At 35.2% G+C, this 23046-nt stretch overlaps 1 protein-coding gene across 1 annotated transcript; it reads left to right on the top strand.

Moving 5' to 3' along the window:
• The first annotated feature begins 13 nt into the window (after window positions 1-13).
• On the top strand, window positions 14-22738 carry mdu (mitotic spindle positioning protein meduse). Its single transcript, XM_089590315.1, has 5 exons — window positions 14-244; window positions 15575-15712; window positions 20624-21081; window positions 21176-21344; window positions 22347-22738. Exons 1-5 carry the CDS (start codon window positions 233-235, stop codon window positions 22449-22451), a joined length of 882 nt encoding a protein of 293 aa, XP_089446441.1. The 5' UTR covers window positions 14-232; the 3' UTR covers window positions 22452-22738.
• Window positions 22739-23046: the final 308 nt, after the last annotated feature.

A 23046-nucleotide genomic window follows, 5' to 3' on the forward strand; every position in this document is an offset into this window, starting at 1 on the left:
TCTTTTATTTTTTTATTTTTTTTTAATTTCTCTGTTTCTTTTGGAAAAAAATCGAACCAAGCGCCAGGTGGTCTATGCCAGTTATAGCCCCGGGACACCTGCTGCTTCGAAGTTGACTCTCTTTTCGGTGATACTCAGTGCAGTGCATGTTTGTATCATACGCGAGAGTAAAGAGGAAGAGACGCGTGCTGGAGTGGATTTTCACCAACGATCGCTGCTGTCATTAGCGACTATGAAGATCGAGGTAAGTTGTTATTGTTTTTTTTTATTTTATTGTTTAAACGCAAAGGGTTATTGGGGTACTTTTTTTTATTCGTGGTTTCTTCGAGTGGCGGATGATTCGGTTTATTGATTGCGCACAGTTTTTTTTTTTTTTTTTTTTTTTTGCGAAATACGTGTATGCAGTCAAAACGAGAGATAAACTCCGGCTAGCGAGTCATCGTGATTGATGTTAGTGCTTTTTATCACTTTTCGGCGATAACAATCGGGTGTTGTCATCCGTAGTGTGTTTAAAAAAGAAAAAAAAAAAAAAACGCGACACGATTCAAGTTTGCGATTACGTTGATCAAAAATCATGTTGGTATGTTCATGAGCAATTTTATAGTAAAATTACGCTTACGCGTGATTTTAAAAGTATTGTACAAGTTGCTATTTTTTTTAACTATTTGTCAAAATTACACTATGAACTTGTGCACTCTAGTCTGTGTATAAAATATGTGGATAATGGACTGAATAACACAAAATTTATGTAGCTTTAACATGAAGTTTGTGTAAAATATAATTTAAACGAAATCTACAATTGGCAATGTTTGGTTTTATTTTGGAGTTTTTTTCAGCAAAACTTTAGGGGAAAAAAAACCATTTATTTATGAAACTGCGAAGAATGTAATTGACAAAAACATTAACTGGATCATTTGCTACTTAGAATTAATGTAACAAATGGTGTATTAATCATCTTTCTACCATTTTTGCACAACTTGCCTCAAAGATGTACCACAAAAAAATTATTTTTTTTCAATTCTGAGAGACTCTTTGACAGTTTTTGTAGAACTGTCCATACGTGCTGATAGAGAGAAGTGTGTGTATGTGTGAGAGAGAGAAAAAATAGGATTGTCCTATATTAAACGTCGCTGCGTCTGTTTACCTACTTAAAATTCAAGAAATGTCTTTACTCGTTACACCTATAACGAGACTTGGTATTATGTACACCAAATTTTTTTAAATAAAAGTTGCGCAACCGTTGCCAATGCTATCAATGACACATCTTTCTTTATTGCGTGTGATCTCCAGATGATTTTTTTTTTTTTTTTTTTTTTTTTTTCTTCAATGATGCACAGGTAAAGAGCTTTTTTGGGCAATGCGAGTATTGTTACTGTTTTCCTTTGTGAGAATAAGAGAACAAAAATATGAGGAAAACGTGCATGTACCTTGTAGTACTGATATTTACGATCTTTAGATAAATCGGTGTTTCTTAGAACTAAAAAAAATAATACCTACAAATAAAACTATGTTTTTCTCATGTTTTGTACTCATCGTGAATTATCGCGCAAATATTGACGTAATTTCTAATCAAGATGGGAGTAGGGAAAAAATGTATTCGAGAAACGCAATCGGTTGACATGCTTTATCTATAAGTACATCGTAGATAAGTATCGTGTTTGACACCCACATAGGTAACTATACTCTTATTTCATCATTTGCAGTAATAAAGTAATTCTTATTTATACGATACATTTGTCAATGCGTTCATTGTAATGAAAAAATCTAAGATGGCATCTGAAATCATCGGACAAAATTATAAGTCCAAACAAATGTACAGCTCGAGTTGCTCAGAAAAGTGTCGATGTCTATAACACTGTACAGTTAATAATTTTATTAGAAGAATAAAAAAGTTTTTTTTTATTTATTTCAGTAAGTCGCTTTGAAAATAATTTTAATTTATAGAAAAAAATGTCCCTTGACCGAGATTTATTTTTAAAACCGCACTAACCACGTAATATTACTATCCACTGTAAAAATCAGACGAAGAGTTCTAATATTATTAGAAACCATTTATTTCTTACATTTTTATAAGCAAACAAAAAAGTACATGAAAATCCGTCCCGACACTTAATCATATAAATGTATAAAATAAAAGTGGCAATAATATCTCTCATACCTCATAGATACAAAACACGCGATAAAAAAATTACTGTTAATTATTGCCTCGGCAAGCAGGAAAACACACCATTTCACGTGACGACACTTTTAGTTTTTTACTCGATGGCCGCAAACTGAGTCTCTTTAGGGTTTAGTAATATATGGAGCGCGACACGATTTTCTTATCAGCATCATAAAGACAAGAAAAAGTGCATCCTTGTATTACGTGAATGCGTTTACCGCCGAGATAAGCTAAGCCTGGCCGAGTATAACCAGGTGTAAGTAACACTGCGAGTGAAAAAAAGACCACGACACTTTTTTCAATAGCTAGCAACTAATTTTCCATGAAAATAAAAAAAAAAAGACTTATTACTCAATCAACACCTTGTAACGTGTATCGCGTGATTGATTTTTCAAAACGACTTTCCATGTGTTTCATGTGCATAAAATCCGTTATCGCGATTTCGCAACGCGCGACCGTATACGCTCGAACCGCACGTTGAAAATTAATACTCCTCGAATTTCCATGTCTACGCACCCAATAAACGTATTCCAACCGTACTTGGATGGTAAAAAAAGAAAAGAGAAACCTGAATAAAAATGGAAGGGCTTTTTTTGTATATAAAATCATTAGACTATCCTTAATTGAAATCGGGCCGAAATCAACGAAAATAATTTATAAACATAAATTGAAATCTGATCAAATGGTATTGAACATTTCATGAAATCAACGAAATCGTGAAATTTTTTTGGAATCTAGATATTATTGTGCCGTAGGGACATAAATGTATTGAACTTTATTTTTAGTGGAAAGGTAAATTTTGTTTTTAAATACCAAAAAGTATATATACCAGTCATTTGAGGTATTGAAATATTTAGAGAAAACGACATGCCCTTATTTAAAGTGTTTATTACTTTTTATCATACATATGATAACAAAAACTGTAATGAAAAATAATACCAAAACTTAATTCGTTGTTGTCCTTTACATCTCCTTTGCGATTTTGATTTAAAACATTGTGTAAAAAAATGTAAATGACTTTGAAATAATTAAATTAAAAAAAAAAAAAAAAAAGAAAAAAGATACTTTATTTACCAGATACTATAGTCGACAGCAGCGACACTCAAAATCTATGAGTTAACACGTGAATTACACATGTATACGCGTATTAATTATATATTAATATAACATTGGAAGGTGTGTTTTACCAGTTTCCCGTAACATACACCCAGGCATTGCACAGGCAAATACTTTCATGTACAGTATAGCCAATGAAATCATTATGGAAACAATTATGGAACCATTAACAAAATTTTGTAAATCCCTCGGAACCCTCGAGTAAGCGTGAATAGTTATCGCAAAAATCGGCAGTTTCCATGGAATCTGATCCGTGGGACCTTTTTTTTTCGTAAGCCTCCTTAGCACCTTCTTGAGCACACAATTGAGAAACAACCCGTGGCGCTGCTTGTAATTAGCATAAAAAAAAAGAGAACGCGCGTTATTTCAAAACGAAAATCAAATTCCCTTGGGACACGTACAAACGTAAAAACTCGCGGCGATCCCGATTTCGAAACAACGTTGCTATCGCCTCCATCTCATGTATGTATGCACAGATGCTTACGGCGGAGAGACGAAAAACGTCCCTACGCGCTCGCTCACAGGTGCCCGATATGCATCCAAAAATATATGGCGAGAATCTACAACGGAGTCTTCCTATCTCATTTGCATACCTGCACGTTCACGAATAGACGCGCACCTCGAAATCATCGCTCGATATGCTGTTACGGTTTTTTTTTTTTTTTTTCTCCCCACAAAGGATGACGAGCCCGTGGAAAAAGAACCGCTAGGCGGGCGGGGAAATTCATAACCGTCAGTCGGCGGATCGAGCGCGGTAATGAAATCGCCCCGAAGCCTCGTGATTCGAAATGAGTTGTACGGACAAATGATAGGATACGGAATTTAGGTGTATCTATGTTGCACCCGGTGATTTGTTTCTTTTTTTTTTTTTTTTTTTTTTTTTTTTTTTTTTTGGTATAGGTACGCTGCCTGTACTAATGGAGGTACGTGTAATGACTCCGGATCGCCTGGACGTTGATTGCGCATTTATACATGTGCAAATCCATCCGACTGCGTCCGGAGAATTTTGAAATTGCACTCGAGCTATTGAATATTGGCTATGACTTTTTGGTGCGGAGACAAATCGCTTCACTTGGCGAATAAATGATTTTCGTTGATCAATGTTTTGCGACACATTCCGCCCGTGGGTGTTGAGATAATATTGCAAAGCGTCGCGTTTCGTACCTTCGCGGTTTCGACGCGGTTGCTCGATCGAACATGTTGTCGTCGGGGTTTCCTCGAGTCCGTCCCATAAGCGAGTGTTTTCAGAATAACAAGGTTTATTTATTCGAAACATAGTTTTGAGAACTAAGTACTGGATATTTTTTGGTGGCCCTCAAAGTAATAATTTAGTGCTCGGTTCAAATGAGGTTTAAATAATGAGAAATGCTTCATGAATTGTTTCATGAATTTTAAATACTTTGAAACAATTTTTTTTCCCTATACGTACGATGCACTGATTTTGCTGAATAATTTTTTTTTCATTAATATTTGTAATACAGAACAAAACAAATTTCTTTTCTGCTGAATGTGGCGTGATTTTTTCTAATATTTGAACATACTTTTTTTTCGAATCTTTTTTTTTTTTTTAATTTCAAAACATGATGCATGATTTTTGCTGAAAAAACGTTGTTTATTAGTATGGAGTGAGTCAGAATGAAAACAAAATTTTCGTCACACAAGTAATACATTGTGAATTTAAGAAGAAAAAAAAAATTTAGTTTAAAGTATTCGATGAGGTATGAATACCCCAATCAATGGGTATTGTTAGAAAAACAAATTTCAGAGTGATAAATACTCAAGCGTACTTAAAGTATTTGTTTTATTTTGAAAAAAAAATTTTTTCTTTTAATTTATGTATTATCCATTTTTGTAACTATGATTTATTAAATATCTTGAATATCGTAAAATTTTTTACGTGCGATATCCATTTAAAATGACTAAAAAAACTTTTTCAGTTTATTTTAATTAATATCAAGCTCCGTTTGACCAATCGATATGGTAACAATACAGAGAGAAAAAAAAAGGAAAACTTAATATAGGGGGGGAAAAAAATAGGAATGACAAACTCACTAATGGTACTGAGATTCGATCGAATGACAGTCAAAATTAAAAAAATAATCGACCGAGCTCTCTCCATAGTATAACACCCTCTTCAACATCCACTCGTGAAGCCCAACGCATGCATATTATTCACTCAACAGCCGGTCAGCTCGAACAAAAAAAAAAAAAAAAAAAAAAAAAAAAAAAAAAAAAAAAAAAAAAAAAAAAAAAAAAAAAAAAATGACAAATTGAAGCTCAGGTGGGCCCTTGTTGGGTGTAAATAATACCGTGCACACGTGTTTGAAAAAGAAAAAAAGGAATTATTACGTAGAAGGAGCGATACCATACGTGCATCGAGTAGGTAACGAAAAGTCGGAAGCGTGAAGAAGAGGTATAACATAATATTATGTTCTACATGTCGGCAGCATTGGAGGGGAGAGGAATTTCAACAAGTGCAGCCGCGTGTCCGGCCGGCCGTCAGCTTCCTCTATTGTTTTTTTCATTGCCGTGTGTATATATTATGGTGTACGGACGTAAAGAGAGAGAGAGAGAGAGAAGCCCGTTTGGCTCAGTGTTTCATTGGAATCGATTTTTCGTAGGCTGCACAATGACGATCGTTCATTTTTTTCGGTGTTGTGGAAGTTGGCTCGTTGTTAAAAATTTTTATTGTTATTTTTATTTCATCGATGCGCTCAGTTGTTTTTTTTTTTTTTTTTTTTTTAATACTTCCTCATTTATTGGTATAAATACATTTATTTAAATGTTTTGTCTGACTAAAACTGCTGTTACAAAATAATTTTATATTAATTCTCCAGTTGTGAGTTCAATTATTAATATTTTGTTTAAATTAATTAAATTATTACATTTGTATTGTTGCCCAGATATGAAATCCAACAAAACAATGTGCGATAAATTCTGCCAAAGAAAAAAGTAAAAATATCTATTTTTTTATTTTTATTTGCCCAGATTATAACGCCTTGTGCATAATATTTATTAAATTTAGAATCTCGGAAAGCTTTGATTGTGCTGCGACTAGACATTTAAAAGTCCTACTTTCCTGTCACTTTATAATGATTTTTTTAAATTATTAAATAACGATGTTTTAAACATGAATTACAATTGATATATATATATATATATATATATATATATATATATATATATATATATATATATTTAAAATCATAAATATATAAATTCAAATCACAAAAATGTGTAATCAATACAAAAAAATGAATGAATTTTCACGCACAACATAATATAGTTTTATTCAATGGGCTTGGAAATTACAATAAACAAAATTCAACTATAATTCTAACTATATACTCATATACATTTGCTTCGGATTTATTGAAAAAAACTTGTTGCTACGTACTTTCAAATTTTTTACGAGACAAATAATTAAACTTATCATTGTCAATTTCGATCCAGATTTCCAACGAATAATTCGATTTTGAGTTTAGTTGAGAAAGTGCTGTTTTTTTTTTTCCAAAATAAAATAAATGCAATTTGAACCTGAGTTTCAAGCATTCGCCTAATTTTTCAATTTGCTACGAGTAAAACATTTACTTCATCTCTACTACACTATAATTTGTGTCATCAATCCAAAAATCAATTCGTCAAAATCTTTGTAGATAATATTTTACGTGTTACATGTAACGACGAGTCTGCAAAGACGTCAGACCCGAAGAGTCAGCGACCGCTAAGTAAGAGCAAACACACACACACACACGTATGCGTGCACGTACAAAGTCACGCTCGTAATTTCATTTTTTTTTTTTTTTTTTTTTATGATTGTTCTATGAAAAGTGTTGCCACGCCGTGTCTTTTGCTGCCGCCATGTAGGATGCGCTGTACCTATACATCGAGATATAACGAGCACTTCCGTAACGAATGGTGTAAGTAACGTGTATACATAGCCATACGGCAAAGACTTGGTTATTCAAGTCGTGGTCGTTGTCACGCTTGTATGTACAAATGACACATCATCCACTTGGGTAACGTGGAAACATCGATGCCATTTTACGAGATTACTGTTATTTCCAAGACGTGTGGCGTGTCAAACGAGCGTTGTACGCGCGTGTCGCGTAATATACGCAAATACACGAGCGTATTTGGAGTTTACAGACCTGTAATTTGTGTAGTTTTCCATAGGAATGAGTTTGTCTTTGCAAACGTTTGCAAAATTACATGGCGTGTGTGTGAGGTGTCGACGGGTGCATTTGGGCTACTCGTTTTCACAAAATCGTACAATCATGTCGTACATGAATGATTGATCACTCGCGATACGTACCGATTCGTCAAATGCAAATTATGGTTAATATACCCTTTCTCGAGTCTTTTTCTTTCTCGAGTTTTTTTTTTTTTTTTTTTTTTTTTCACCTCAACCTTAGTCATCGCCGTTAAAACGTCCCCTGGATAAATAGTACACAATTGGAATACATCATCTCCTATAGACATTACCTCGATTTTGTTTACTTGTATGGATGATTTCATGGTTTTTCGAATACTTTTATCCATTTATTTGTATTTGTACTTGTCTATACTACTTTCTTGTGTTTTTCGTTATTTTTGGAGAAATTCGCGTTTGTATGATACTTAAATATTGATCCAATTTTACGGGACAATGGCTATTTTTTTTTTCTCCACCAATCAACTGCTCGATTAATTCATAACTTGTTTGTATAACGAAGTAACGAGTATATATTATGTTGTCGTCGTTGTTTTTGCCAAGAGGAGCAGGCGATCACTTTCGTCGCATGTAGGAGAAACAACAAAGTTGTCGCTCGACAACAGAAAAAAAGAAACCACAAGCCAACCACTCGCAACGAAAGCGACATCGTCGATCGGAGGGAAAAAGAAAAAGTTCGCTTTCATTATCCCACCAAGCGCGTGTTTCGCTAATTGTTGCAAACGAAAGCAATACATATATATATATATATATATATATATATATATATATACATGTATATATAAAACGCACGAATAACCGTATCGGCTCTCGCGATGCATGTACAATACAATGCGATAAACGCAAAAACGAAAGTATAACGTGTACGAGTGCGTCGAAGGCGACACACTTCTCATACGTGCAGTGTGCGGTGCCCAAACGATGACAAACAAACGAACCCTCGGAGAGCACACTCTCGCCCGCGGATCGACAATCAAACAATCGCAACTCGGTTCTCGCGAGTTTGTAGGTATGCATAGTAATTGTGGCAAAAATCTTTTCGCAGCGCAGAGGGAAGAGTCACCCAAAAGGAGGAGAGGGAAACTATTTTCGCTCGTACGTATATACACATATGGACCCATTTCTCCTCTCGAGCGCGTCGGGCAATGATGAGAGTCGAAATGGCCGATCGCGTTTTTTTCTTTCTCTGGCAACCTTTAGCGGATCGGCTGTGGAGATACGGGGGAGAGAGGCTTTCACAAAGATGGAACGATTGCTTCTATATGCGATATAAATGTATACCTACCAACGGTGTACAGGCATATTTATACGATGCAAGAAGAAGTTACGAAGCGCACGCTTTTCCCCTAACACACACGCTGCGGGCTTCGAGAGTATTAATGTGTACCAAGTTAATGGTTTCGTGGGTGCTCACTGCTTTTGGGCTCTTCTTTTTTTTTTTTTTTTTTTTTTTTTTTCTCATCGTACTACGTTGATTGACGCTACTTTTACAGTCGCGTATGAATATTTTCAAATTTCAACGTTTAGTCAGCACACAACACCAATAGCAACACTTTTTTTTCTTTCTTATCTTTGCGATTTGGATATCAAATTTTACCAGTACAAACTCTTCGCCATTTAATGGGTCACGCAACAATGACATTACAACTATACGCGGCGCACAATTGAGTTTTATACTAACGTAAAACAAACGAGTTTTTTTTGTTGTCAAACTAGTAAAAAAAAAAAAAAAAAATTTAATAACTCTACAACATTGTAATATCACATTGCAACAATTTGAAGCGTTGGGTTTTTTTTGAAAACCCGCTAAACGAACCATGGAACCGTAGGTTTGACTAATCACATTTCAACGTTACTTTGGCATCCTTTTACGTGAAATTTAACTTCTCGAATATATTGTACGATACAGTATATAATACAAAGTTTTTCGATTTGAGCAAAGGACGTGTGGATTACTTTACGTACGAGTGTTTGCATATATGCAACTGGCCACCCTCAATGTTAATCTCCCTTTGATTTCTCGTTATCATTTGTAAAATAAAAAAAATTAACCCAGCCTCAAAATACTCACGATCACAACTTCAAATGGGAACAAGGGATACATGGATGTTTAATATTTTTCGCTAAATACTAAATAACAGTATCCGCGAATCACGAAACGAATAAAAAAAAGCTTCATTGAGTGGTCCACGGTATTTTAGGAAAAAGTAATTATTTATCACAGAGAAATGTACCGATTTTAAAGAGAGAGAAAAAAAACCCTTTAAAATTGAATTAAACGATCGCGTGCAATGCATGTATCCTGGAGATGAAGAGACTTTAATGCCGGCAATGCGGAAGCCGCAATGGCTATAAGACATATATAGATAGCCAACCGCACTCGTTTCAAGAGAGCAAATCACGATTTCTCTCGTAAACGCGAACCAAGTTGTACGGGGTAGGAGAAAATCCAAATATGTGAACCAGATCAACAAAAAAAAAAAAAAAAAAAAAAAAAAAAGACACATCTCCAGCAAGCTCTTTTTTAATGTGTACCAGCTTACATAACGGCGTCATCTCTCTCTCCCCTGCACACCGGCAAAGGCAGCTGACGCGAAAGCGCGAGCTACTTTCACCGCGCCTGTATTAAAAACGAAAATGAGAAAAAAAGAAAAACATAAAAGTGAGTGTCGCGGAGAACCTTCAATTACAACGACGCGCCGTACAGATGTTCCCTCGGAGGCTCTTGCATGACCTGATTTTCTCGTCTCTCTCATTGATGCTATCTTTCTTTTCTTCCTTTTTTTGTTTCGAGAAAACGAGTGTCAAGAATTTTACACGAGGTGCGTGACTCGCTCGAGCCCAAGGGAAGAGGAAGCGCCACTCTCGCAACGCCGAGGGAATTCCTTTGTTTATCGCGTATATATATATACTTGCCTTTTTCGTCTCCTCCTCCTCCATTTTTTTTTCTTTTTCGGCTCAACCACCGCGCGAAAAATTCAACACTTTCTTGATCGCGCGGCTCTCGTGAGAAAATTGCCTCCTTTTTTTTTCGGCGGCGATATATGTTAATTCAAGTACACCGAGCTATGTGTTCTCGTACGCGCGTGCAAGTGTATATGCTGATGGGTAAAAGTATATCTGGGATCTCTTGGTTTCAAGAGAGAAAGCGCGGGGTTTTTTCTATCGTAAACCTAGTAAGGGGGTGAAATGCTTCGACACATCCAAGTAATTCTCCTGTTCGTTGAAAGTTTGGGCAAAAAGTTCCGAGGGAGATTCATAGATGGTATTTTAATTGCATTGGCTACAAGTACGTAGGAGTTGATGTGTGCCATTTTTTTTTTTTTTTTTTTTTTTTTTTTTTTTGTTTCAATGGTATTTTCGTGCGAAAACGTGCGAGAGTATTATCTTATTAATTCTCATGCGCTCGGAATAATCGAGACTGGAAATTCGTCAACATTGACAGTCGTTGGTAAAGATGATAAATTATTTGGACGATCCTCAATCAAATCAATCTGAAATGAGCTAAAATCATTCAAACCATAATAATTAAAAAACGACATCGGCCTACGTATATATATTTTCGAAGTAAAATCTTACTACTTCGAAAGTGAAGAGATATTTTTAGATATTTAGTTAAACAAAGCAAAATATGTACATGTATTTTGCATCCAAATACTAAATTATTTTCTAGTTGTACACACGCCCTGTACAAAACCAAGTGTGGAAAATTACTAGAATGTGTATTTTTAATGATTTTTCAATTCAAAAAGAAACACGAAATTAAACTACATCGATAAAAAGTGAAAAAAAATGTATATTACAAGTCGTAATCATAATCATATTCATGTTGAAATGGTTTAATGAAATCGTTATGAAATAGGAATAAGAAAAAAAAAAAAAAAAAAAATCCAACAGATTCACCCATTCAGCATGAAACGAGCCAAACGAGCAAAGAACCCTCCGTGTATGTAATTAAACCGAAACAAACGAGTACACGCGTGGCAATTTATCCGAGTCGAACTTTTCAATTGTAATTAATTTTTTTTTTTTTCTACCTCCCTTTCCCTCGACACACTCTACTGCACACACAGACACACACAAAAGCCACAGGCGTTGCGGGGAAAAGAAAGAACAAACGCGAGATAAAAACAAAAACAAAAGCGCTGTGAGTCCCCTTTCCGAGGGAGCGATCCGATCGCACGACGTGCCCCGCTATATTATACATATCGTGCCCAGTTGTGTCGGACAGTCGCGTCGCGGAAGCGGTCGCAAGAGTATATCCGCGGGACACTGCTCCTCTTCCTCCTTTCCTTTGCTTTACTTTAGCGCTTTTTTTTTTTTTTTTTTTTTTTTCTTCCAAGTAAAAAAACAACTTTGTATACAATATACGAGTGCTGCAAAGGTGAGATATCGGTTACACTATCGGGCACATGTACGGACGTCGTCGCGTGGACGGAAACAAAGTGCCATCACCGCGGACTGGTCTTTTGTCCCCTTTGGTCGTGTTGCATTTCACCGGACGGATGTGAATAGATGTATACTTACTACTTATACCTGCAAAGAAACGAATGATCATTAGTCTCGATGAAAATTTTGGTGTAGAGACGACTTTTGACTTATTTTCCGTAAGTGGCTACTTTTTTTTACGTGTATTATAGGAATACGGACAATCATCTATCAAAGTGATTTTTTTTTATAGGTGACACTTTAATGTTAATATGCGTGCGTAATACGCGACAGTTTAATATTCCATCGCGTGATTGTGATAAATATCAAATTATTTATAATAATAGCTTGAGCGCGTTAATTAACAATAACTTACATGTTTTGTACATTTAAACCACTTGGAAATTTGTATATTTAATTGTGTATACGAAAAAAAAATATATCGTTGTTGGATACGAGTTCTATCGAAGGAATTCATTCATTTTTTCACATTGTTTGAATACACATTTAACAAAGTGTTCCAACGCCTTAAAATTATGTTTTTAGTATTTTTTTTTTTTTTTTTTTTTTTTAAGAAAAAAAACTGCCACGTATTATTAGTTCCTACACGTGATTATTGTTATTATTAGTTCCTATACGTGATTTGATGAAAAATTTAAATACGTAGATATCTATGTATTAATTCTAAATCTGTGAAGTAACATGTGAAATTGAAAAATAATCCAAAAAAAAAAATATCCTGTGCCAAATAAATCTCGTTACAATAAAGAAAATAAAAGCACTAGACCAATTTTTTTGGATTAAAATTCGGAATGGTCCAATAAAGGTTCTCTTTATTTATTTTATCATTTTAAATTATTTAAAAAATGTGTTAATGATTATTTCTGTTTTCATATTCATCGTAATAAGATTGCTTGATTAAACATTTTTTGCTCTTCACAGCACAATACGATATTTAAAATTATATATGCTAGACTACATTCAGAAAATTTTCACGGGGTTGGATACGTTTTTCATCTCAAGATAACATACCAAAAGAATACACTCTGACATTTCCTTGCAATACCACATAGTGTTACCAACAAGACAATGCATATTGTGTAAAACAAAAAAAAATGGCATCAAAAATCCACCAAGGATTATACAATTAATTAAATATTTCAAACTGATAGTTTAAATTAAGAAATAACGTAGATTTACCTAAATATGATGTTATATAAAAAAAATATTTGTATTTATTATTGAGTTACGGAGGAGAGTAACACTTTGTTAGTTGTGTGTCATTTTAAACGCGTTTTAAGAAATTAATAAATTATAGAAAAATTTTTTTTCTCATCTGAAATTGTCTCTGTTCACATATTTATTAGAAACGTAGTTAAAAAAAAAAAAATACTGAAACCTTACGGTGATTTAATACATGAAAAATAATAAGAATTCTGAAACAAATTTTAGCTTTTGGTTTTAAATGGTTTGTTAGTTCTTTTTTTCTCCTGAAAGCAAAAAATAAAAAATAAAAATAAACGCACACCTGTGCTATTGGGAAATTGAAAAGAAAAACTTGATTTTCATCATCCGACAAGCGCTGTAGTAATCAATACCCAAGAGATCTAGACTAATGTTCAACCACATGAGCGTAAATATTTTTTTTTTGCCATTTTTATTCGGAAGAAAGGTAAAAAAATCGCTCGGAAGATTTCCATATGGCAATAACACATGTACGGATGTACGTGAAAGTAGGTTTCGAGGTGAGAGGATCATCCGTTTGAGATCTGCATACATATGTTATCGTTTTCTCATTCCAGTGCGATTTTACTTCCTTTTATTCACTCTATTAGTCCTTGCCTTTCAACGTCTTCAAACATACCATTTACACACGATTGAGTTTACTTTTTTTTTTATACTAAAAAAAAAAAAAAAGCATTTCATCAAGACATCGAACAAAACTCTTGGCCATAAATTAATCATCTCCTTCTCTGGATGTGCTTCCGAACTAGCAGCTAAAAGGTCAATACATTTCCCGATCTCGCGTGTACGGATACGTACACATTCAACTAGTTTTGCGGAATTTGGTTCCCGTTACGCGCGACGGGGCTTCCACCGCTGTATTGTACGTGTACGCTCTTCCTCGCTTTGCCCCGAGAAATAAAAGATATATAAGATCATAATGATACGGCTACGCGTCTCTGTAATACCTACTATTACTCCTTAAATACATTAATCGAGGTACGGGTAACAGTTGTTAAATCATTTTCTTTTTTTCTTTTCATCGTATTAGAGATTTCTTTTTTTTTTCAAATTTCGTCTATACGTGTACTTATATTATTTTTTCCATCAACTCAGACTTGGGCGTAGTTGTTTTATGAATTGTTTGAAACTTTAAAATAATTTTTTTTTATCAAAGTGCGGTTTTTTTGCTGTGTTCATTATTTTATTTTATTTTATTTTATTTTTTAATGTGATACTTTGTTTTTGATGGAAAAAACTTTATTGAGCACCAAATTTAAAGTATAGTAAACATTAAAAATTGTACGTATAAAAGACGATGGCTCGAACGGAGGCTTAAGCGTAACGTTTGTAAAAACAGTCTTTTTTTCTTATCCTCATATTCATCAAGCAAAACACAATCATCACTTAACCACTCAAGGATGCATGGCATTAAAAAAAGATGCCAATGTCCCGTCATCCCATGCAATGACCTTTTTTTTTTGTTTTTTGTTTGACACACCACACGCGTACGTACTTGGCAGTCAGTTTCAGTACTCCACGCGCTGTGATCGTCATTGAAATAAAACACCGCAGCAATGAGGAAGAAAGGAAAGACGTCAAAGTTGATGACACATCTCGTGAAACTTTGCTACTACTACTATTCTCCCTTCCCATAAATCACCGATTTTTTAAACATTCGCGAACGGAGGATTACTTTTTTTTTTTTTCTTTTTTTTTTTTTTTGTACGGAAACGTGGATGCGCCGATGGTCGATTGTACGTGCAACATCAATTGGCTAATGCGATTATGCAAATCGGCCATCGTTCTCTGAGCAACTTTCGTTGATTTAGTGATTTTTTTTTGCATCTCGTCTGCGACGGTATAGTGCACCATAATCGTTGATTTTATTATAATAATTATTCTCATCGTTTATAGAATATTCGTATAATGTTCACTGTTTTATGTAGAGGAGACATTTTGTTGTTTCGAAAAAAAAAGAAATATTAAAATTCAAAAGTCGCACCAAAATTTTTGACGCTCGGGTTGTACGGAGTTCATTGTTATGGAAGCAACCTTCGACCACCACCTCCGAATGCTTGGATAAATATATGTATAATGAGATCCTCATCGAAAGAAATCGGAAAAAAATTTAAGTAACAACTACCGCTATTTTTTTGCGAAAAAGAAAAGAAGGAAGGTCTCTCGTCACTTATTCTTTCGTACCTATATGTTTTTACTTTTTTGCGCGCATCCCTGCCCCAGGAGTATTTCCAAAGCTCCACCCTATCGATAATTACCGCAGACGGGCAATAAAAAAAAAAAAAGGAAAATCGAAAGCCAGAGATTGAATGGGCTGGTATTCCGATTGCCAGTGCATAATTACACCTATTGAAGAAACCCCTAACATCACAGCATTGATGTTTGCTTTAAAAAAGTTATGACATTTTCAGACGCAGCACAGAATCGAGCAGCTGAGGAAGGCGACAGATCGGATCCAGAAGGAAATCGAGGAGGTCACGGAACGAGAACACGAGCTCAGAAACGTCGGCAGCATTAAAACTTTATCCCACGATCTCGTCGACTCGAAGGTGAGGACAATGTATATTTACGTGCGATTGATTTTCGTTGTTCGTTTCACGGTTCGGTTCATTTTTCATCGTTAAATAAGCCCTCAAGCTCCAACGTTTTTTTTTTTTTTTTTTTTTTTTTTGCTTCGTCTCGCCCGCAAAAATTGATTCGAACCCAGTAGTCCACGAGGGGCTATGTACTCTTCAGTTAATCTTTAAAAATCTTGAAATGGATTTCAAGCTATTCAAAACTACACAAAGTCTTTTCAAAGTCACCTGAGACTTACGATCAATTTGAAGTCCCCCAAAGTCGTTCATTGGCTAAAAAATTCACAAAAATGCTTTAAAGCTAAAGAGTCACTTTGAAAATTTACTAAGAGTTTTTTTGCTGACTTTAAATTCTCTCGTGGTCCATCAAAGACTGTAAAAGTCTCGAAAAGACTTTAAACTTTTCATGAAGACTTTCAGCTATGCGGACCCTTGGAGCCCCATGAAATATCAATAACAGGTGGGATACACTCGCGTCGTCCACCATTGCAGTCAAAGCTTCATACGCACCGATCGCCTTATTTTGTGCTAATGGTTGATTGACGTTTTGGAGTGAACTGTAATTTAGAGATTTATTAGGTTTTCGCTTGTAATTATAAGCTATTTGGGTAATGTTCGGCGCTAATGACGATGATTCCGGGCAATGCTGTAGAACCACGTATTGTATACTTTTTTTTTTTTAAGCAGAAAATCATCCCGCACGTCGGGGTAATTTAACTGTACATGCAATGATATTTTAATGCACGCGAACGCGGCTTCCTTTACTACGTAATACTATATGTAATGCGTGTGGTAAATGGGATCTAGGTGAGATACCGTCGAATGAGAAATTACCATCCAAACGATCCATGTGTTAAAGTTTAATGACATGATGTCTGCGACGATTACTGAGTGCAGGGGAAGGGGTTATTCCACTTTTACGGAGATAGGTACGAAGGTTCTGGATGAAAACAGATTTGATTATGATTTCATTACGATTTCACGGTGATTTCCTAATGATTTCACCGACTGCCTTCAAAAAAATTATTTTTTTATGAAGCATAATTATTATTTTATTTTTAATTCATAGTGATTTAAATGATTTTGAAGCAACATCAAATAAAGAACCATATGCGAGTCATTTAACAAATGGAAACCAGCACATGTAAACAATAGAAATAATCTATTGAAACCTTGGTTTAACTTTTTTTCGTTATAATCTCCACCGGTAAACTTTTAAAAACTAATTCATGTTATTGGGTCTAGTTGCTGATCTGACCAGTGTATAAATAAACATTCACTTTATCGTTATCTAAATAAAACTTCCATGATATTATGATTTCCTTGTTTCCTTATTTAATTTTTTTCATCATGTATTTTTATACATTTATGAATGATTTCAGTTGGTTCCCTCGACGATTACTCTATACTTTCATTTCGGCAAAGAGAGAACTCCAGAATCCAACTCTATTGTGTTATATCTGGTGTAAGACCCAAACATCCGTCCTCATGAATGTCACAACTTAATTTAGAAAATTCGCGTCACTCCAGGGTCTAAAATCTTTATGTTGTAGCTCTTGAATGGTTGTATCAAAATCACCGGTAAAAAATGCCATAGCCGTCGATCCGACGTACACCAGAGCCGGGGGAAGGAATCTCCAGGCCTTTCTGGTGCACATAGCGGCGTTTTCGCCAACGGTATTGTAGAAATTGCGCCACCGCCGCCGACAACAAGAGCATCGCAACAATCGGCGGGACCGTTTGCCGGTGCATTCGAGAGCCACGTATACATAAATATCAGCCCGTGTGGGAAGGTTCTCTCTATAGCGTTGAGTGCCGAACGCGTGCTCTCCTTTTTTTTTTTTTTTTTTTTTTTTTTTACCCCCTTGTTCTCTCTAGGTGCTCGGGAAAAACGGGGTTTTTCTCCTTGATCTATAAGCTTTTGTACAGCGACTCGGTACGTTGCGTTTTGTCGTCATTTTTCTTTCCTTTTACAAAGGCCTTTTTAGCACCCGGCTTTGGCACACTTGTTTTTGAGAGGTTTTTTTTGTTTTTCAAAAATGCTTTCGTACTTTGTTTGATTTTTTTGGGGGGGGGGGGGGGTGAACAGTTTTGAAATCGGTTCGAGCGTCTTTTTCTTGGTACGCCTAAGTATAGAGGAACTTTATATGGAGATCAAAGGTTTTTTTTTAAAGCACTTATTTAGAACGCAGATTTTTGTTTTTCACGTGTCTTGAAGAGGAGAGAATCTGCGAGGAAAAATTGAGTTGAGGGTGGCATACGCATTTTGGGCGTTTTCAAGTTTAAAAAAAATATGTTTTCCGACAATTTCAAAGTATTTTTTTTTAAATTATTTCCGACTCATGAAAATATTTTCTAGGTTCGTTGGATTATTTTAAGCTGAAAATGTTTCATCCGGAAAATTAGTTTGAAGGGTTTTACTTAATAAATCTAAGAATAAAATAAAAGTTTTTTCATTTAAAACCGTGTATGCAGAATAAAATTCATGAAAGAAAAAAATATTGCCCACAAGATCTTTTTGTTAAAATTACATTAACTTCCATCAGCTGTGAGGATAGTGTTTTTTCCCTTAAAGTAAAAAGAGTGTGTCAATAAAAAAAAATAAAAAAAAATCAATAAGTAAAGCAATAACATCGTAACTCTAATATGGAGCTCAAACGAGAAAACCGTACAATCGACTTTCCACAATTCTCACCGAGCACGTAAATAAAAATATCCCAGTTATCACAGTGGCTCAAGGAAGTGATAAGAAATTATTCACTGCCACCTAAGCGAAGCGCAAAAAAAAAAATAAAATCGATTTTACTTCACGCAATTACCGATTTATAAATACATCTCACGTAAAAAAAATTTCTCCTTCGCTCGGGTACGCGTTAATTTTACTGTCACCCGTTTGAGCAAAAAATAATATTTTACTTAAAAAAAAAAAAAAAAATTTCTGACAGTAAACTCACTCTCGTTCAACAAAAATACGCACACGTATGTGTCCCGAGGAATTGTTCAAGTTTAGGTTCCTACCGCCTCAGGATAAATCTCTAGACATACAAAGGCTATAAAGTTCTCCCCCTTCCGGAGTAAAAAAAAATGCGAAAACGCCTACTGCGACAGTTGCAGCGAGAAACGAGGAAATCGCGGTTGTTTATGCACGTGTATAGGCGCATATAACTAGTTCGTCGTGCCGATCTCGACTGGATCGCCCAAAGAAACAAGAAATCGCCCTTTCTTTTTCGATGTTTATCGATGCTGTTGGCTTTTGTTTGTCGTACAATAATTTTCGTCGCTACGAGTTGTACTTTTTTTCTTTTTTTTTTTTTAAATCTTGAGTTTGTCAAAAATTTCGCAAATAGATATCCTCCAAGTAGAAACTGTGTAATTTAAATGAGTAAAAACGGAATATTATCATTGATAAATGCAATCATAAAATAACCCAATCCTCTAACTTTATCCAGATATAGTAACGCCAGAATGGCCAATCGTTTACACACCAATCATTAACACATAAGCATACAAAACCATTGATATTTTTGAAAACAACGTTTTTTCAACGTTTTCAAACCATTACCTTGTAATGATAACGAGCCCCGCTGTGAGCTCCAGGAAACAGTGCACCCCCACCCCCAACCAAGTGTACCATCCCGTTAAGCCTCACCCCGGAGAGAACAATGGCCACTAAGAAGGTAAAAAAATCCCGCGATATCTTATCAGTAATCGCAACTGTAAATCGATTCTGTCAACCGATCCAATACGTCTCCTTGGTCATACATGCACAGGTGTACCAATAGATAACCGATTTATCGCATTTATAGCCACGCTGCATCTGTCGCAACTGGCGATCGCCACCGGGAGCCGAGGTGGCATTCTTTTCCCACGACGTGTGAGAGAAATCGGTATATGAGGAATCGGCTCTCCCGCGCGATTATGACTGATGCTTGGAAAAACACGAAGCAACCGATCCCCCAACAGAGCATCGTCGCGCGAAAGGTTCTTTAAAAGTTTTTTTTTCGAGGCACATCTGTAATACCTTCATAAAGTTGTAAATTATAACAATATGGACTGGGTTGATTGGGAAAAATCGTTATCGTACGGGTTTGCAATACGAAAAATGTAGACTATATGCGGTGACAAGTGAAAGTGATTCATGCGTCGCGCATTTATTTTTTTCAGCACATATGTGCATGCTTCAACGATCGTTACTGCCAGAATCATCTGAAAAAAAAAAAAAACGACTTTAAGGCCACGCGATTCGTTAGTGAATCTATTCAAGTAAAGTAACGATTTAGGCTCTGTACATTCTTCTTTTTTTTTTTTTCAATCAGTTGATTTTTTTTTCGAGCTGATTATTTTGGTTAAAGATTATTTAGTTTCGAACTTTCTTGAAAGACTGTTTTTTCGATGAATTACAAAATGACTGAGGAAATCGGGTGCACTGTTATGAATCTGACTCATGTGTGAACCGATTTCATGGTGGCTCAATGTGATAAAAAAATAAAATAAAAAAATAGATTTCTTATTTGAGAGGGAGGCTAATCATGTATGTCTCTGAGTTGGTTGAATGTCAATCTGAGGCCTATTTAACTCTTTCACTCGCAGACCCGCACAAAAAATGAATTGGTCCCCCATCGCTTTACATTTGACTCGTAAATTCCTCATTTAGATTCGGCTTTGAATCATAAGTTCCAAGTTATTATTCTCATCAGGTGAATGGTAAACTTTTATTAAATCGCTTACAGTGAATTTTCAGTTAGATAATACTTAGTTATAGAGATCAGATACCGATTACACACGTATCACAAATAAAAAATTGATTGTATAAAACTCAAGTAAGTATGCTGCAAACGTTGATGATGAAGCGAGAAAAAAAAAAAAAAAACTTTAATTTTGCAGGTCCGCCGCATGCCCCAGGCGCTGTCCTGCGGTCGCCTGAAGCGCACGACCTCGACCCCCCAGATCCTCGAGCCCCTGACCCCGAGCCCGTGCAGCACACCGGTCGGCCAACCGCCACAGCTGCACAGCCCCTTGAGCCCGAAAATGACGAACGGCGTGATCTCGACCACCCGCAGCAGTCCCCAGCCCCTGCGCTTCGCCAGCGCGCCCAGCCAAAAGGGCCTGATGAACCGGTTCCTCGCGACGCGCGGCCGCATGTACCACAGCGACGCCAAGGACAACAATAACTGCACGCCGACCATCATCACTTTGGACCCCGAGTGCGTCAGGGCCCTTGGCAAGAGTTTGCTGGGGGGCAGCGAGCCCAGGAGGCCGCCCACGAGGAGAGGGTACGTGCCGGTCGAGAAGAAAATCCAGAAAGAACTCACGGAGATGCGCGAACGGGAGAACGAGCTCAGGTGAGTGTCCCTTTGGGTTTTTTTTTTTTTTTTTTTTTTTTTTTTTATAGAGGAATCGCGAAGAAATGTTGGGTGTGTGCTTTTTTTCGTATAGATTGATGCGGTCAAAGATGCTGGCCAAGTCGCAGCCGAATTTGCTTGACATTGGCAACGACAACGACTCGGACGTTTACGACAGCGCGGGATCGCTTAGGAGTGGCACGTCCAGCAATACCCTGGACGAGGATGAACCGGAGAAGGAGAACAAGGACAACAGGCACAAGGTTTTTCTTTCTTCTCTCTTTACTTTGATCTGTCTTTCTATAGGGTTTTTTTTTTTTTTTTTTTTTTTTTTTTTTTTTTTTTTTCTACACGTTGTACGTTGTTGTACGCGTTTGGGTCTTTCGAGAGTTGACGGTACCGATTATAGCTGTTTTACACTGATTCGTTTTTTTTTTTTTTTTTTGTTGATTTTATTTTATCTCGCCTTCTCGGGAAGATAAACGTTTTTGTGAATTTTTTACCAACCGTTTGTCGCGATGGGAGATATTTAATTAGATTTTTGAAGATTATTGTTGATCGTTTGCTGAAAAAAAAAATAATAACTAACGGTGATTTTACTACGAATTAATTCAATGCAGGTGAATGAGATTATGATGATAGTTTAATAAAGATATTTCGCGTTTTTTTTTTTGCTGACCATATTTTTAATAATATTAATTTTTTTTTGAAAAAAGGACAATCTTATAGTGTAAGAAATAATCCTACCATATGAATAGAAAATAGTAGTTTTTCGACACTTAAAAATTACTTTTTTTCGAATAATGTATAGTGTGTTATTTATTCGGATTTTTTTTTTTTTTTTTTATATAAATTATTTTTTTTTAATTAGTACGAAATTTTTTATCGATGATAAATATTTTAATAAATATTACTATGAAGTATTCGAGGAAATGTACAAAAATTGTATTCAAATACTTTGGCACTCGAAAAAAAAACATTTTTTTCCTTATCAAAATAAAATTCATAGTGTTTAATACAAATAATTTTATCGATTTGAATTAAATAAAAATTTTTCAACTCAAACATTTCACAACTTTTTTAGAAAGCAATGCCAATGCCGAGTACTTTAAAAAGTATGTTTATACCCATTTCTGATTGAGAGTAATAACTTTGCAAAATAAGAATAGTAAGCTATCTGCCAATTCATAGAAAAAAAAAAATAATAATAATTTTTAATATTAAGTGCATGATGGATGATAAAGCTATATTTATCGAAATTGCAGCCGCATCCGCGACGAAGAAGCAATCTGATTGCGCAGTGGGAGAGTCTAATTGCGGCAAAGAAGGAAGCCAACGAAAACGGCACGGAAAATGCCAACACCGTCTAAAGAGGCTGTTTTTTTCCAACAATGTTGAGAATTGATATCAGATTCTCGGTAAAACTTTTTTTTTTTGCGTAAGTTGAGCTTACTTTTGGATAAAGATGTTTTTGGATGAATGCATGTACATAAATATATATAAATATGCCAATATATACATAAATTATGCGAACGCTATCTCGCAAGAATGAGACGACTTTGATTTGGTGTAGCGAAAAAATTGAAATGGAATCAATATTACACATACTTATTTTCATGAATTTAATATAACTTGGTATGATTATGAAAAAAAAAAAAAAAAAAAAAAAAAATCCGTTATCCGTTGTAAAAATTAATAGATGAAGATTGAGTTGTGAAAAGCAAGTATTGCATGTAAATAAAGTCTAAATAAGAGAGCATATGATAATATATCGAAAAAAAATTTATTTATATTTACGTATAACGTTATATAAATTATTAAGAATAATAATCAATCGTAAACTATTTTTAAGAAAATAAATCATTAAAATTTTAATACTATCATTCATACCATGTACTGTATATCTTATTATCGTGTGCGATTTATAAGTAGTTACTTTAAGAACCCGATAGAATTCCCATCAAA

This window comes from Copidosoma floridanum, unplaced genomic scaffold, assembly GCF_036245765.1.
Source record: "Copidosoma floridanum isolate Cflo_tuat_1 unplaced genomic scaffold, Cflo_Japanese_pri ptg000012l, whole genome shotgun sequence".
NCBI classification, from domain to species: domain Eukaryota; kingdom Metazoa; phylum Arthropoda; class Insecta; order Hymenoptera; family Encyrtidae; genus Copidosoma; species Copidosoma floridanum.

Coding starts and splice junctions, on each gene's coding strand:
- mdu (XM_089590315.1), top strand. Junction 15,713..20,623: donor ACGATCTCGTCGACTCGAAG/GTGAGGACAATG, acceptor TTAATTTTGCAG/GTCCGCCGCATGCCCCAGGC. Junction 21,082..21,175: donor GAACGGGAGAACGAGCTCAG/GTGAGTGTCCCT, acceptor TTTTTCGTATAG/ATTGATGCGGTCAAAGATGC.